Here is a 16,099-nt window from a genome sequence, read left to right as displayed (position 1 = left end):
TGAGCAGCTACTTCTGCTCTTAGGAGAGGGTGAGTAAGAGCTGAAACACGTGGGGAGACTTCAGCATTTGGGGCCATTTGGTGAAAAATCCTCTCTCCCTGTCCCCAGTGGGGCTAAACCAACGTCAGTGCTCAGCAGCTGCAGGGAAATGAATCGCTGGGTTGGACTTCCCGCACGCCGGGGTGAATCACAGCCACCAGACGTGGCACTCATCCACAGCAACCAGCTTGCACTCGGAGAGTCCGGGCACAGAGATGTGCCGGAAAAACCCTGAGTTCAAGGAGAAAATGGGCCTGGCTGCGCCCAGGCTTGGATGTTCCCATGGCATCCGAGCCACGTCAAGCTGGAGAGCTCATTGCTCCATCCCCCGTGTGGGATGCAGAGGAGGCCAAGAGGCAGCTTCGGACACTGGGAAGGCAAAATGGAGATGCACTGATGGAGTCACTTGCACAGGGACATCGGGAATCCCGTCGGGAGGAGGGAGCTGTGGTCCTGACCCCTGAGCAGTACTCTGGGCTGTGGAACCAGCTCCATCTGGGAGGAACGGTGGTCTCAGGAAGCACACGAGATCCATCTCACTTGTAATCTAATGCTCGGGTGACATTCATGGCATGGGAACCATTTTCCATGGAAACCTGTGTGCAGGAGGACATCCATGCCAGATGCCTTGATTTAATCAGCCCATGCAATATCCTCAGTTATGTTCCAACATCTGACCCCTGCTAACCAGCTCGGGCACTTCAAAGCTGGGAGAGCGTTTTTAATGCCGGGGAAAAGAACCATGGAATCTCCAGAGCTGGAAGGGACCCACAAGGATCACCAAGTCCAGCTCCTGGCCCTGCATAGGCCAGCCCAACAATCCCACCCTGTGCATCCCTGAGAGCAGTGTCCAAATGCTCCTGGAGCTCTGGCAGCCTTGGGGCTGTGACCAGTCCCTGGGGAGCCTGGGCAGTGCCCAGCACCCTCTGGGGGAAGAGTTTTTCCTTTAGCTGGACGGAAACCATAGTTGGGAACCAAAGTGAAAGCCCAGCCAAGGCTTCCCAGTGAATCCTGTGCTGGTTCAGAGTGGACATGATGCATTTTCACCACGACTCTGTGGCATTTTGAATGCTCTCTTGTAGGAAGCAAGCACAAACATGCAGCTGTTCACAGCAGCACAAAGCTCAGAGTTCCAGAAGTCTGAATGTACAAATAATCTCCAATTCTCCCCTTTTTTTTTTGTCTTTGGATAGCACAGAAATACGGGATTTATGTTTACCTGCACCTTTTGGCCTCTCTTGATGCACAGACACATCCACAGAGGGAAGAGGAACAAGGTTCCCAGCAATGGGAACAGTAAAACTTCCTGGCCTTGTTTGCGTTGGCACAACGGCTTCTGCTGACATCTCTGCATCCTTCACGGTCCACGATGCATGAAATATCCCGGGTTATCACTGAGCTGAAAGTTGATGGATCCAGCCCAAAGTTTGCTGAACACCCAGCAAGAACAACTCCCAGCAAGAGGGACCAGACACTGTCTCGGGCTGCTGGGTTAAAAATAGCTCTCAGTTGTCAGATCTCACAGCTGGCCCCCTGCTCGGTTGGAGTGATGGCCCATGGCAAGGGGTGGGGTGAGATGGGCTCAAAGGTCCCTTCCAGCCCAAATCCCCCTGGGATTCCGTAATGCTTCAGCTTGGAGAAAGCTTGCACTGATGGAGGTTGGTAACTAAAGGACCTGATACTAAATGGAACTTAGGACAACTGGGAATTTCTGCTTGCCTAATGGTATTCATAGGATTTATTGGTTGCTTTGATGAAGGTAAAGCCTTGAACACCTTCAGACACTGGTCTTATTTATTACAAAGCCAAATTCCTTTCCAGCTCAGTAAGATGGACCTGAAGGTGAATGTCCAGGTGCCACGGGCACCTTCCACTATCCCAGGGTGCTCCAAGCCCTGTCCAGCCTGCCCTTGGAGACTTCAGGGATCCAGGGGCAGCTACAGCTTCTCTGAGCAAGCTCAGGGCCTCCCCAGCCTCACAGGGAAGAATTCCTTCCCAATATTCCATCTATCCCTGCCCTCTGGCAGTGGGACACCATTCCCCCCTGTCCTGGCACTCCAGGTCCCTGTAAACACTTCTTGTGTAAAAGATAAGATCGAAAGGATAAAACTTCCAGAAGCTGCTCCCGCACTGATATAAAATGCTCAATAGCTAAAATTATCCCCCAAAAAAGAAATTTTTTTGCAAAAACTGCATCTTGTGGGAAGTGAAACAAGGGGTGAACCCATGAATACATTCCAACTGCAAACAAAAGAGGGCTCAGAAACACTCACTAAACAATCTAGCCCACTCCATGTGCCTCCTAAATCTCCCGTGCCTCCTCCAATGGGTACCACAGGCTCACATTGCCGTGAGTGACACCACAATGTGGAGCTAACAGCACTCAGTGCTCTAAAAGCTGTTTCTTAATTTAACTTCCAATTTATGGAGGCATTTTACCATCCTTCAACTCTCATTTTCTCTGAGGAAATGCAGGCCCCGCTTTGCGAAACGTTAAAATAAATGGATGTCGCCAAATTATTAAAATTAAAGGCAAGTGCAGGGTTGGCCAAGCAGATCATGGCTGGAGCCCAGCTTCCCAAATTCCCTGAGCAGCTTTCAGCTGATTGTGGAAAGGCGCCATCAGCGGGAATGCCGTGTCTGCAAGCATCACCTCACCCTGGTATGTTTGGAAAGCTCATGGACAGCCTGTGCCACGGGGAGGGGAGCGTGCACGGGTCGTCCATCATCCTGATGCCTTGGGGGGGATGGCTGGAGCCATAAATCAACAAAGCTCTCCTGCTCCATCCTACCCATCCTGCCTTCATTTATCTCTCTGTGCTGGATTGTGGAATCACAGAGCACTTCGGGTTGGAAAAGATCCTAAAACCCGTCCTGTTCCACACCCTGCCATGAGCAGGGACACCTTCCACGGGGCTGCTCCAAGCCCTGTTCAGCCTGCCTTGTCTCACTTGGGACTTTTTAGACCCTTTTTAGGAGCAAGGCCGTGGTGGCACACGTGGACTCCTGGCCAGGCACGCTGGGGCTGGCTGAGTTTCTGTTGGAAAGCTGTGCCGTGCCTCTCACAAACACCAGATGCTCCAGGCTGGGGAAACAAAGAGCACTTTCCTGTAAACAACAGCACACTGCAGCCCTCTCCCAGGCACCAACAATGGGAACCAGCAAAACAAGTGAAAAGAGGTGGAAAACAGAGCAGCACATGTGGGCTGGGGGGGGGGAGACATGCAGGATGCAAAGGGAAAAATGGGAAAGGTGCTGAATGCAGGTGGGGGGATGAGCTCTGTGAGGGCTGCAGCCTCCTGTCACTGTGCAGGGCTGGGGCAGCCACTGCCCTCTCCATGAAATCCCAGAAAGTTTGGGTGGGAAGGGACCTTAAAGGCCATCCCATTCCATCGCCAGCCATGAGCAGGGACAACTTCCACTGTCCCAGGCTGCTCCAAGCCCTGTCCAACCTGGTCTGGAACACTTCCAGGGATGGGCCAACAAGAACCTTTTCCTTCTTTTTTCTTTCACAACCCTTTTCTTTCTTTTTCTTCACAGCTGCAAGCTGTAGGGATCACAAAGAGCTCTTCTGGGAAGGAAGACAAGGCTGGAGGAGCTGATGAAGAACAACAACAACAATAAAAAGTTAAATAACCTGGGGCTTCCCCAGCAGCGCCTGGGGAGTGGGAACAACAGATCCTAGAGGAAATGCTTTGAGACTCCAGAGATTTGGTCAGCTCTCATAGCCCAGGGTGAATATCTGGGCATCACACAGTGCAATAAGAAATATTTTCCTCGCTGCTGCAGATCTTAGAATGAGATTAACGAGCGTGAGTAATAAGGAACATGTTGCAATGCTGTTATAAAAGCAAGGACAGGCTCTCAGGTGAGTCTGTCACGCAGGAAATTCAGTCAGAGGGGAGCAGAAATCCCAGCTTGTCTGTCCTGGAGGGCACAGGTAAATAACATGCAATTCCTTAAAGCAATTCCACATTTCTTGTTCCCAAACTGGCAGCTCAGATACACAGATCTCTCCTGTTTGAGGATAAATCTCCAGTTCCAAGCTGCAGCACAGAAATGGTGTCACTGACTTGTGGGTACCAATTTGGGGTGGCCTGGGGAGAGATGCATGAAGAGGCAGGAGGGAGACACTCCAAATTAGAAGAATATCGAGCCTGGAAGTGTTAAAATTTAAGATTAGGGCTTGTTTGGCTTTGTTTTTCATCATCATAATTCCAGACCATTTAATAATTTTCTTCCAGTTCAGGAAAAACTCTGGTTTTGCCTTCAGAGGAAACACTGGCACCAGATCAGACAAACATCTCCCGAGTGAAAAAAGCAGGAATCCTAAAAAAGGGACCGTGCCCTTGCCTGGAGGCAGCTGCATGGACTAAATCCTCAGGTACACATGCTAATCCTCAGGAAAAACAGAGCAACCAGCAGAAACTCTTGCTGCTCAAGCTCGTAGGGAGTTCTCCAGCGAAAACGCCACAAAATAAAAAAGCTAAGTTATAAGAATCAAAATATTTTGAGGAATTACATCTACTTGCATGCCAAGACAAACTGAGGAGCTGCATTTCCAGAGCAACCAAGGGAGCAGGAGCAGAAATTACAGGTTTAAAGAGCCCTCTTCAGCCCGGTGTGAAGGTGGAAAAAATTCAGGATGCCCTGAACATCGCCCAGGAAGGGCATGGCAGAAGGCGGCAGCGGCGCTGTCCCTGTAACCCTCAGGCAGGGACCGCGGTTCTCCGGCCCCCTCCAGTGGCTACAGAACAGGGAGAGGCCGGCAGGACCCAGCTTTCCCAGATCCAGAGCCATCCCGCTCTTTATTGGGCTGCAGGTGGATCCAGGCTCACCACAAGTACCTCCCACTTGCCCTCAGGTCTGATCCTGCTGCTGTCCCAAACCATTTCGAGCCTGGGAAAAGCCAACAGGCACTTCTGGAAGTGGCATTTTGTCCCCTCTGTTGAGTCCTGCCACAGTTTTCTTCACTGGAAGATGAAGTAGGCTAAAAAGGTACTGTAACTCAAGTTGGGGTAAAAAGGGCTTTACTTGACTTCGGGGATTGAGAAACAAGAAACAAACAAACAAACCAACCTTCAAAACCAACTAAAAAAACCACTTCAACCCAACAGATGCCTTTCCCCCACCCTTTGCAAAATGAGCAGGAAATGATATTTGCATCCCAGCTACCAGCATCCCGTGCCCTGGAAATCCTGCCCTAGCAACAAAGACAAGAAAGCCAATGTGAAAGGACAGCTTTGGAGCAGCTTGGCTGATTCCAGACCTGGTTCGGTTCTTCAAGCATTTTCCAATCTTCTTATCCTGTCCCACTCAAGCTTCCAGCAAGGCCACGCCAGGCCGCACACACTTTATAAATACTGCACAAATACAATGAGCATTTTTCAATGGATGGGATGTACACTGCAGGAATGTTTAATTTCCCACCCACAGCTCAATTTTTACACTCATTATCTGAGCATGCCCCATGGACAACATGGGAAAAAACACCTGTTTGGAGTTTGGATAGCTTTGCTGCATAGGAGGGAATGGTGAAGTCCAAGCCAAGGCAAAAAGAAATGCTGTTTATATAGTGTGGAAGGATAGAAATGCATGAATTATTGAGATTTCATACTGGAAGACTATTGTTTCCTGGGTTTAAAAGGACAGGATAAGGCAGAGGACGCAGGGTTTTGCCCAATAGGACAGGACAATGAAGTCTCTGAGTATCCTGAATCTATTTCAAGATTATTATCTCTCTGCAGTGAAAATTTCAAACTCTCTGAGTATTAAACCACCTCGGCAAAGCCGGGTTTAAGTAGCCTCAGCAACCAATCTCCACAGGGACTTCATTCCAACAGAATCCTGGGCACTTACAGCTTAATTTCATGTGAGTTGTCCCCAGGTTGGACTCATTCCAGGCCCTCAAGCCAAAGGTTTGGCCATTTCCAGAGGCAAAGTCCCTCAGTGAAGACAGGAGTTGGATGGATGATCCAGGCACTCCAAAGCCTTGATTCTGCACATCTCCAAGTCACTGATGAGCCTGGTTTAGGCTGGTTTTCTGCTGGGCTGGGAGAACCATCCTTAGACCTGGAGAGATCCATGCTCAGGGGAATCCTTTGGATGGGATCTCTAATTAACATTGTAACAGGCTCAGCTTTAATTACAGACCAAGCTTACATCAAGCACTGAGTTGAGTCCATTCTCTCCATTTCTTTGGCCACCCTCTGATATTCTCACTGAGGAATATCAGCTCATTCACTGCAGCTCATTCCAGGTGGAACCACTATCCAGAGGGGGGGCTGAGCACAGGAACAGGGACTGGTCCCAGCCCCAAGGCTGCCCGAGCTCCAGGGGCATTTGGACAATGCCCTCAGGGGTGCACAGGGTGGGATTGTTGAGGTGTCTGTGCAGGGCCAGGAGCTCGACTGGATGGTCCTTGTGGGTCCTTCCAGCTTTCCTCACATCCATCCTACCACCTCCACCCCAACTGGGGGGGGGGTCCCATTTACAAACCAACTAAAAATCCTCAGGGAAAAACCAACCCCAAAAGCTGTTCCCGTGGCACTTTCTCAAGACAGCCCATCTCATTTTCTGCCTCCCCCATACTGGAGCTCAGGAGCACAGTGAGCTCCTGCAAACCATTATGGATCCCCCAGCAAGGTGCCAAGAGGCTTTACAACCTGTTTGCATCTCCCAGGCATGTTCACACCTCTATAAAGCCAGTGCACAACTCACTGCCAGCGCCAGGAAAACCAAAACCAGCTGCAGGCCTGGGAAGGGAACAGTGCAGAACTGCCCCTCCTCACCTGCCCACAGCTCCACGTCCACTGCACCTCACCTGGAGAAGGTCTGGAAATATCCTCTGCTTTGGTTGGCTTTTGCATTTATTTATGCCTCTGGGAGAAGAACATTTTGGAACCAACATTGAGGTTTACCCCATAGGGTCCAGGGGCAGGGCTTGGAGCAACCTGGGATAGTGGAAGGTGTCCCTGCCCATGGCAGGGGCTTGCACCTAGGTGAGTTTTAAGGTCCCTTCCAACCCAAACCAAGCTGGGATTCTCTGGTCTTTAAGGTCACGTGTGGAAAATCACCTTTGCCAGCTGGATGAGCACGGGAAGAAGAGCTAGCAAAGAAAAATCATCCAAAAAAAAAATAAACTTATAACACAGTGACTTTACTTGAATCGGAAAAGTTAAAGCAAGTACCAGTTATCACCTGAGATTTCTCCCAAGATCCTGAGGCGCCACCGTCTCTATCCTTCTAAAGTTGCTGTTTTGACAACGATTCCTCTGCACGGAGCACATCAGTGGCTGACCCCGAGATCCCGACAAAAGGCTGCTAACTCCCTGCAGAATCACACCCTGGGAGTTTGTGGCATGAAGAGGCACTGGAAGTCAAAGGAGCCCAGGCTGCTGGATGCAACGCTGTGATTAGAAGCACAAAATCGCCCAACTCCTCAAAAAAACCCTTTTTTCTCCCTTTTCCATGATGCAAACAATACAGACCCATTACGTGGATCTGGGTGGGTTTCCTCTCGTCTTACCATGGGATATAGAGTAAAATGCAGGTAGGAACTCCTGGTTTTATGTGCTGTGGTGGGAAAAATAGTAAAGTAGGGACACTTTGCCCACACAGAAATGCCACAGAGACCCCAGGTGTGTGAGTGTGACACAGACCAGTAACAGAGGTTACACATTTGCCAACAGCTACAGGATATATTGTATTTGCTCCAGCAACACCCACACACGCTTAGCAGCCTCTCCCCAAGGAGATAAGACACTGAATCACTGCACCCTAAATCTGGAGGAGAAAAAAAATCCACGGGAGCAGGGAATTATGTGCACTCCATGAGGGAAAAAGGGGCAGGATTGACACCTGGCTCTGTCAGGGCACTCATTTACCAAGTCAAACTGTCCCCAAAAGCAGCCAGTCGCCCTTTAACTGTGTTCATGGAGTAAAAATTGTTTAATGGGGTCTGGGATGGGAAGGCTGTGGATCAGATCCAGGCGGGATTTGCCAAGGATTCTCCGCACAGCTATGCGGCACAGAGACAAGAGGCTCCGGGTGCGGCCTGCAAGGAAAAACACAGGGAAGAATTACTGGGGAAGGAGCGAGGGAGAACAGCAACGCGGAGGCAGGGCAGGAGAGCTGAGCCTGCACAAATCCTGCCTTGTGAGGAGCTCAAACCTCCTGCGTTTGGAGATCTCCAACAGCATGGGCAGGCTGGAAGGGCCAGCTGGAGGCTAGAAGGGCTGGCGACCACGGAGGCCATCGCTGCCAAGCCCACAGCAGGACCTGAGGGAGCGGCGGGAGCCATGCCGGGGGGTTTAGGTTGGATTTTAGGAAAAGGTTCTTCCCCCGGAGGGAGCTGGGTGGGCACTGCCCAGGCTCCCCAGGGAATGGGCACGGCCTCAAGGCTGCCAGAGCTCCAGGAGTGTTCGGACAACGCTCTCAGGGATGGACGGGGTGGGATTGTTGGGGTGTCTGTGCAGGGCCAGGGGTTGGACTGGATGACCCCTGTGGGTCCCTTCCAACTCCGCGGTTCTATTTGGACCATTTTAAAATTATGTCAACAGCACTGACAGCCAGCTCAGGCCTTATCCCAGCTTTCTTTTAAGGGCTTCCTTTGAGTCCGTGCTCTTCCAGCACAGGGACAAGAGGATGGTGATGCCCATGTTGACCCAGGAACTGGACTTCCATGGCATCACTCCATTATCCCATATGCTCCACCTGAGGAGTCCCATTTGCCTCCTAAACCCCGGTCTAATGGAACTCCAGCTTATGTGAGCCTCCCTCCTCAGAATCCCAGGCAGGCTTGAAAACCAGGCCCATGCAAAGCTGAGTAACCTGGGGATGTGAGTTGTATCCCACAGCGTGAATCCCTTTGAAATTTCTCTGGAGTCCAAGAGGGAAACCCCATTCCACCCTGGTGCTAAGCTGTGGCCTTCACCAGGTGGGTTTTCCGAGGTGCTGCGCTTTTCCCCACCTAGTTTCATCTCCATCCGAGCTTCCTCCTGCCCCTTTTTACCACCGCTTGTGGCCTTCCTTCCCAACCAGTCTGTCCGGATTAAACTCCCTCCTGGATCCAGAGCCCAGGGCCACACAGGAACAGCTGGGACACAGCTGTGTGACTCTGGAGAACTGGTGATGCACAGCTCCAAAGCCCAGCTCAGACAGGACCCCTATGCCTTGTCTACATTGAGTGGGCAATGGAAAAGAGCTGGGAGAGATGAAAAAGGCAGAGTAACAGACAGAGGCTGGGCTGCTGCAGGACTCAAGAGGGGAAAACAAGGGGAAAAAGGTACAAAATGCAACAGGGGGAAAAGAAGCAAGTGGAGAAGTCATTAATACTTTGTTTGTCCGCTTGTTAGACCCCATTATCTATGTGCTGACGGTCCTTGAAGTGAGGACAGCGACACCCACCCCTCCAGCTCAGCAGCACCTTCGCTTCCAAACAACCCCCAGCGCAGCTCCCGGGACCCAAACCCGGACTCACCCCTCGCTTCTTTGAACACCTCCAGCGCCTCGGCGTTCACCTTGACCCTCCCCGTGGCCTCGCCTCCCAAGGCCTCCACCTTGACGAGGTTGAGATCCGCTCCAAAGTCAATGAGGAGGCGGACGAAGGCCGGCTCGCAGCCGTGGCGCAGCACAGCGTCCAGCACGCACACGGGCGAGCCCCGCGAGAAGCCCTGCACGTTGATGGGCCCGCAGCAGTTAAAATCCGGGTTGGCTCCCGCCTGGAGCAGCAGGCGGAAGCAGGGCAAGTGGTGGTAGGCAGCGCTGATGTAGAGGGGACACACCACCAGCGTGGTCAGCGGCCGCAGCGCCTGCCCCGGCCCGCGGGATGCCGGCTGGTGGTTCACATCCACGTCCGCGCCGTACCTGCTCCAGGGAGAGGGAGGGAAGGTTGGGAACGGCAAGGGATGAGGCTGAAGGACATGTGCGGAGGGAGAACCTCTGGAACCCGCCCATCCCTACCCTCAGATGGGCCTGGGAGCGCTTCTGAGTGGGGACAACACAGTGTGATCTCCCAGAAGCAAAGATGTTTCCCTGCCCACATCAGCCCGGGATTTGGAGAGAGGAGGAACAGCAACATCCTTGTCCTCCTGAGGGACTGGGCTTGCATGGCCAGGTTTTGGTGGTGGGAGGGTACAGGGGTGGCTTTTTTCAGAAGCTTCCCCCATGTTGCTTCCTCCCATGAAGCTTCCTTGAGAAGGAGGGAAGGGTCGGGGAAGGTGTTTTTTAAGTTTGATTCCACTTCTCATTACCCTGCTCTGATTTTATTAGGGATAAATTAAACTGATACTCCCGAGCTGAGTCTGTTTTGCTCCTGATGGTATTTAGTGGTGATCTCTCCCATTCCTTATCTCCCCCACTCCTTATCTCTCCCATTCCTTATCTCCACCCAGGAACTCTTAGCTGTATTTTCTCTCCTCTCCTGCCTTGGCACCAGGGATGGCTCAGCCCCGAGGCAGTACCACGTAATGCTGGATGCTAATGAGGTGCCTGGGGAACAGGGATGTTTCCAGATGACTCCACCGAAGAGGGATGCTGAAATAACTTCCCTACCAGGCCAAAAAAGCAACACAGGCGCTCGATCCCAAACAGCAGGGAAATGGAAACAGGAACCTGCACTCCACAGCGAAACATCCATGACAAAGCCCTGCTCCCAAAGGAGCTGGAGGGGCTGGAATCTACTGGGGATTCCCTCAGGCAGTGGGGACAGTAATTCCATGCACCTCTCATGCAGCTTGGATGGAAAGAAGGAGGAAGACAACACAATTCCCTAAAGAGTAGCTGGTTTTGATCGCAAAGGCCTGCTCGTTCTACCCACAGAGGGAGAACGGTTCCTTCACCCACCAGTCTCCCTCCCCAAACTGCAAACTGAGCACTCAGAGAACCATTTTTTTTCCTAGATAGCATGATATTCCTTTCAGGAGTTCATAAAACTAAGGAAAATACCTGGGGACAAATCCTACCTCAAAGCAGGCACAGTTCTCGCTGAAACCAGCGGGGACTGCTCCCTATCCGGCAAATATTTAACCAAATCCTGGAGTTCTGAGCTTGGCAAGAGTCTCATTCCTATTAAGCACACCCAGAACAAGGGCTGAGAGACTCCTCTAAGAGCTGCAAATGGCACAAAGTGTATTTTTCCCCTTAAAATCAGATTACACAAGCATTTGGACAGAGTTATCCGTGCTGCTCTGGGACTTCCACAGGGCTGTTTAAAGGCCACTGCCTCCTGAGCAGACAGCAGATCTCCTTTCATTTCAGTCCTTTCTTGCCCCATTATTACCATCAAAATTCTCAGTGGAAGCCCTCAATTCAAAGCAAACCCTCAAATTCTACTTTTAGCAGGGTCAGGCATGCCCCTGAGGGATGAGGGTGATCTGGCAGCCCTCTTTTTCCCAGTTTTAGCCTGGCAAAAGGATCCTCTCATCCTTGCTACCCTCAGCTCCACTGCAGGTAGCAGTGGATCCCACCACAGCATGATCCCAAATTATGAGGAATGTCATTTATACCCTGGCATTAGAACCCTAAATATTTCCAGCAGCCTCCCAGTAAAATGCATCCCCACTCCATAGCTACTTGTGGATTTACTGTTCAGGGATGAGATTTCACCTCTTGCTTGGTTCAGCACTTGTAGGAATGCTCAGGGATCCCAACCGTGCTACCACAGGATTTTCAAACCAGGTGATGTTTACACAACTGCAGCACACCTGACTGGGTTCAGGTTCTCTCAAAATATTCCCTCCCATCTCAGGAAAAGTGTCTTCCTCATTGCACTCTCCCTGCCAAATCCTGTAGATCTAACATTTTAAAAATCCCTGTAACATGAAGGCTGCATTTTTCACTAAGTAACTCCGCACAGATCTCTGAAATCCCTGCTCTGAGATATTTGAAATTTTGGGCAATCTGACAATTTGGTATTAGCTTAGCAGCCTTGGGAGAGACATTGCCTAATAAAAAGAGATTGGACAAACTCCAGTTAATTTTTAATCCTGAAAGTTGTCCAAAATCTTGCTTTTAATATTGCTGGTGAGGTATCCCAAGGAGCAGACACATAAATCAAGGCATCAGCTCTCCCTGTGCTGCTGAAATACCATTTGCTACATTTCACCCTGCCTGGGTGGAGAGAGCAGGGGAGATTTTTGGGAATGCAGCGAGTTGAACCCTGTATCAACAAGTCTGTGCTGATGGGAACATCCTCCTCTCAGCTTGTTGGGAAAGGAGCAAGGAGGGGGGGGGATAATCTCCCCTTCTTCCTCCAAGCTGTACTTGTATGAAAATTCAAAAAAGGAAGACAATCCCCAAGGATTTTGATTATTTTCCTATTCAAATCCTTTTGTTATTTTCTAGCATTTAAGGTCATCTAAGGGATTCCTTCCATTTTCTTCTCTTTCACTATTTCTCCCTACAACCTCCACTTTCCCATTATGATCCCTTATTATTTGGCATCCATGGCCCACACAGCTTTCCAGAACAATCTCTTGGACAGAAATCTTCCCATTTCAAAAGAAGGAATAATCAGGGCATGCCACAGAAGGAGCAATTCAAGTTCCCACAGCCCCGTGCTACACCTTGAGCCCTGCTGGTGCTGCCAAGGGAGCTGCCTGAGGGAAAACCCAGCACCCAGGGAAGTTTTCTGGGGGAATCCACCTCCCTCTTAACTCCAGTCATGGGCATGGTGGAAGGGGGGGGGGATTGCAAGGTTTGGATGTGACTGGATGGCAGGCTCAGAACTGGAGACTCCTAGACTCCTCTCTTGGGCTTGGATTGGAACAGGCGGGACCAGCCCCGCTGCCAAGGCCAAGTGACGGGAAATCCAAGGATGTCCCTTTGGGCACCTCTCCATCCTCTCCTCTCCAGCCCAAGAGGTGTGGAGGCTGCAGCCAGGTGAGGGGGGAAGGCATCCCAAGGGAGCAGGGAAAGGGAGAGGCAGCCCCGAGCTCTGACCTGATGAGCTCCTGCAGGATGTCGGCGCGCCCCACCCGCGCCGCGTGGTACACCGGGGTGCTGCGGTGGTGCCGGCTGCCGTTGGGATCAGCGCCAGCCTTCAGCAGGATCTTGGCACACTCCAGGTGCCCGTTGACCACGGCCACGTAGAGAGCCGTCTGCCCCTTGACGTCCACCAGGTCGATCTCGGCCCCCTTGCGCAGCAGGAAGTCGACGCAGGGGCCGTGGCCGGCGGTGGCCGCGATGCGCAGGGGCGTGCAGGGCAGCCAGCCGCAGCACCACACCGACTTCTCGTTGATCCGGCTGCGGTGGGGGGACACGCGGTTAGAGCAGCACCATTCCCTCCGGGAGGGTGCCCCCTGGAAGCTTGGGCACTGCCCAGGCTCCGCAGGGAACGGGCACGGCCCCGAGGAGGGTTTGGGCGGCGCTGGGTTTGGACACGGCACCCCAAGGCTGCCACAGGCCAAGGAGGGTTTGGACAGCGCTGGTAGGGGTGCACAGGGTGGGGTTTTTGGGGTGTCTGTGCAGGGCCAGGGCTTGGATTGGATTGCCTGATTTCTGGCACTTTTAGCAGCCCCAAAAAGCTCCTGTCAATCACCTGACAGATGCTGCCTGGACAGGTGAAGCAGAGCAGTGCTTGGATGGTGGGCTTTAGTTGTGCCAGGGGCTGCACACCTGCGCAAACCCTGCCTCAAAAGTCACCTATAAAAAAAAACCAAAACAACCTCTCCCTTCTGTCCCTTTTTAAAGGGAGATGTGCCAAACTGGTAGCCCAGAGAAGCTGTGCCTGCCCCATTCCTGGAAGTGCCCAAGTCCAGGCTGGACAGGGCTTGGAGCAACCTAGTCCAGTGGAAGGTGTCCCTGCCCATTTCAGGGCTAGGATTAGGATGAGCTTTCAGGTTCATATCTACCTCTACAAATTCAAAGACATCACTCCTCTGCTCACTCCATCACCTGTTGAGTGGAGCTGTGGGCCCCACCCTCCTCCTCCTGTCAAACTCTGCTTTTTCCCATAAAAAACCCTCAGCCCAAGGGTCCCAAGAGCCCCAGCTGCCCAGGTAGCAGAAAGATCACTGGCTCATTCTCATTTTTTGCTGAAATAACACCTTTTTTTTTTTTTTTTGGAGGCTGGGAAACATTTAGCACTCTAAGCAGATTTCTCCATGATGCAGGAAAATTAATTAACTATCCCCACAGTCACAGGGTTAGCACTGGGCAGATTTTGTAACATGGGGTGTTCCAGGTTTATAGTTGATTATAATCCCTTTTGTATGTTTTCCCCATTATCCGTAGGCTCCCGTTTTCCTGGTATCACATTCCTATCCTGATCTGAAAAGAGTTCATGCACAGCTGCCACAGCCTCATGAGCCGCCGTGAGATCTGCCTCCTGGGAAACCAGGGGAATGATCTGGAGAAAAGGGGAGCATCCTCCCACCCTGACACCTCTCCCATAAAAACCCCCATCCTGGAAATTGTTCAAGGCCAGGCTGGACGGGGCTTGGAGCAACCTGGGAGAGTGGAAGGTGTCCCTGCCCGTGGCAGAGGGTGGGATGAGCTTTACGGTCCCTTCCTACCCAAACCACGCTAGGAAAAAACCGGAGGAGATGGGGGGGTCAGCAAAAGGAGCAGGCTGTGGGGACAGCGGGAACATCCATAGGAAACACCTCTCCCCGAAACCAGCGGGTGGGATGGGAGTCCCCAAAAGGGGAACAGTGGGAAGAACACCCCGACACCTCTCACAAGGAAAAGGGCTGAGATGGGAGCCCCCAAAAGGCGCAGCTGTGAGGACGGCGAGTGAAGCATCCTCCCTGACACCTCTCCCACAAAACCCCCCCATCCCTGGAAGCGTCCCAGGCCAGGCCGGACGGGGCTTGGGACAGGGGCAGGTGTCCCTGCCGATGGCAGGGGCGGGACTGGATGCTCTTTAAGGTCCGTGGGACGCGGGGCAGGCGGCGGGGCCGTGTCGCAGGGCTGCGTGCCCACCTCTGGAAGCTCTCGTCCTGCAGCAGGCTGCGCAGCGTGGGCAGGTCCCCCACGAAGGCCGCGTCGTGCAGCCGGGTGTCTTCGCAGCGCTCCAGCGGGTGGTCGCAGAACTGCTCCCGCAGCCACTCCTTCAGGTTGCGACCTGCGCTGGAGAGAGGCACACGGCGGCGTGACAAAGCGCTGCCAAAGGGGGGACAGTGACCCCGCTGTCCCCGGGACCCCCCCTGCCCACGGTACCTGCCCGGGGCGGGCGGGTCCCCGCCCTCCGCCATCGCGCCCCGCCGGCCCCGCTCTCTCGCCCTGCCTCGGCCCCTCCTTCCCGGCCTCCCTTCCCGGCCTGATTGGCCCCGCTGCGCTTCCTGCTCCCGTTAAGGTGGATCCTGCCCGCTCGCCGCCTTCGGGCCGCTTGTTTCCCCTCAGCGAGCTGCGGCTCCCGCCTCCCGCTGCCCGCACGCCGGAGCCAGGACAGCGGGGGTAGGGTCGGACGGCTTCCCGCAGCTTCCCGTTCTCCCAGTTTCTGGTCATTTCACCGATCTTATCCCGGCGTTCCCGCAGCGCAGCTTCCGGGGGCTTCCCTTGGAAGGGATCCACAAGCATCCTCCAGTGCAACCCTGCACAGACACCCCAACAATCCCAGCCTGGGCATCCCTGAGGGCGTTGTTCAAATGTTCCTGGGGCTCTGGCAGCCTGGGGCCGTGCCCGTTCCCTGGGGAGCCTGGGCAGTGCCCAGCACCCTCTGGGGGAAGAACCTTTTCCTGACCTTTCCCTGACACAGCTCCAGCCACTCCCTTGGGTGCTGTCCCTGGCCACCGAGAGCAGAGATTGGAGCTGTCCCTCGGGAGGAAGATCCCGGCCATGCTGAGGTCTCCTCCTCCTCTTCTCCAGCTGAACAAGCCAAGTACTCCCAGTTGTTCCTCGTCCCTTCACCATCTTCATTCTCTCTATTCCCTTCACCATCTTTGTGACATTTCTTTGAACACTCCCTAGCAGCTTTATATCCTTATTATTGCTCTACAACCGTTTAAAACACACCCTTGGCTTCTAAGTGCACATTTTCGAGTCTCCAGTGGCAGCAGGGCATGGTGGTCATCCATCCATCCATCCATCCATCCATCCATCCATCCATCCATCCATC

The 16,099-nt window shown here is 52.9% G+C and overlaps 1 protein-coding gene across 2 annotated transcripts; it reads right to left on the bottom strand.

Moving 5' to 3' along the window:
- Positions 1-1,207: 1,207 nt before the first annotated feature.
- ASB1 (ankyrin repeat and SOCS box containing 1) lies at positions 1,208-15,680 on the bottom strand. Of its 2 annotated transcripts, none has more exons than XM_038142702.1 (5): positions 15,495-15,680; positions 14,965-15,106; positions 12,982-13,284; positions 9,521-9,906; positions 1,208-8,095 (listed from the first exon to the last, which is right to left on the bottom strand). In XM_038142702.1, the coding sequence occupies exons 1-5, from the start codon at positions 15,559-15,561 to the stop codon at positions 7,962-7,964; spliced, it is 1,032 nt and encodes a 343-aa protein (XP_037998630.1). In that variant the 5' UTR covers positions 15,562-15,680; the 3' UTR covers positions 1,208-7,961. The 2 variants fall into 2 exon arrangements, with proteins under 2 accessions (XP_037998630.1, XP_037998632.1); XM_038142704.1 differs by lacking the exon at positions 15,495-15,680 and adding an exon at positions 15,202-15,355 and having other exon boundaries at positions 14,965-15,111.
- Between the last annotated feature and the right edge of the window lie 419 nt (positions 15,681-16,099).

This window comes from Motacilla alba, chromosome 7, assembly GCF_015832195.1.
Source record: "Motacilla alba alba isolate MOTALB_02 chromosome 7, Motacilla_alba_V1.0_pri, whole genome shotgun sequence".
Taxonomy (NCBI): domain Eukaryota; kingdom Metazoa; phylum Chordata; class Aves; order Passeriformes; family Motacillidae; genus Motacilla; species Motacilla alba.
The sequence above is the reverse complement of the archived record's forward strand: the minus strand, read 5'-3'. Positions and strand labels throughout refer to the sequence as shown.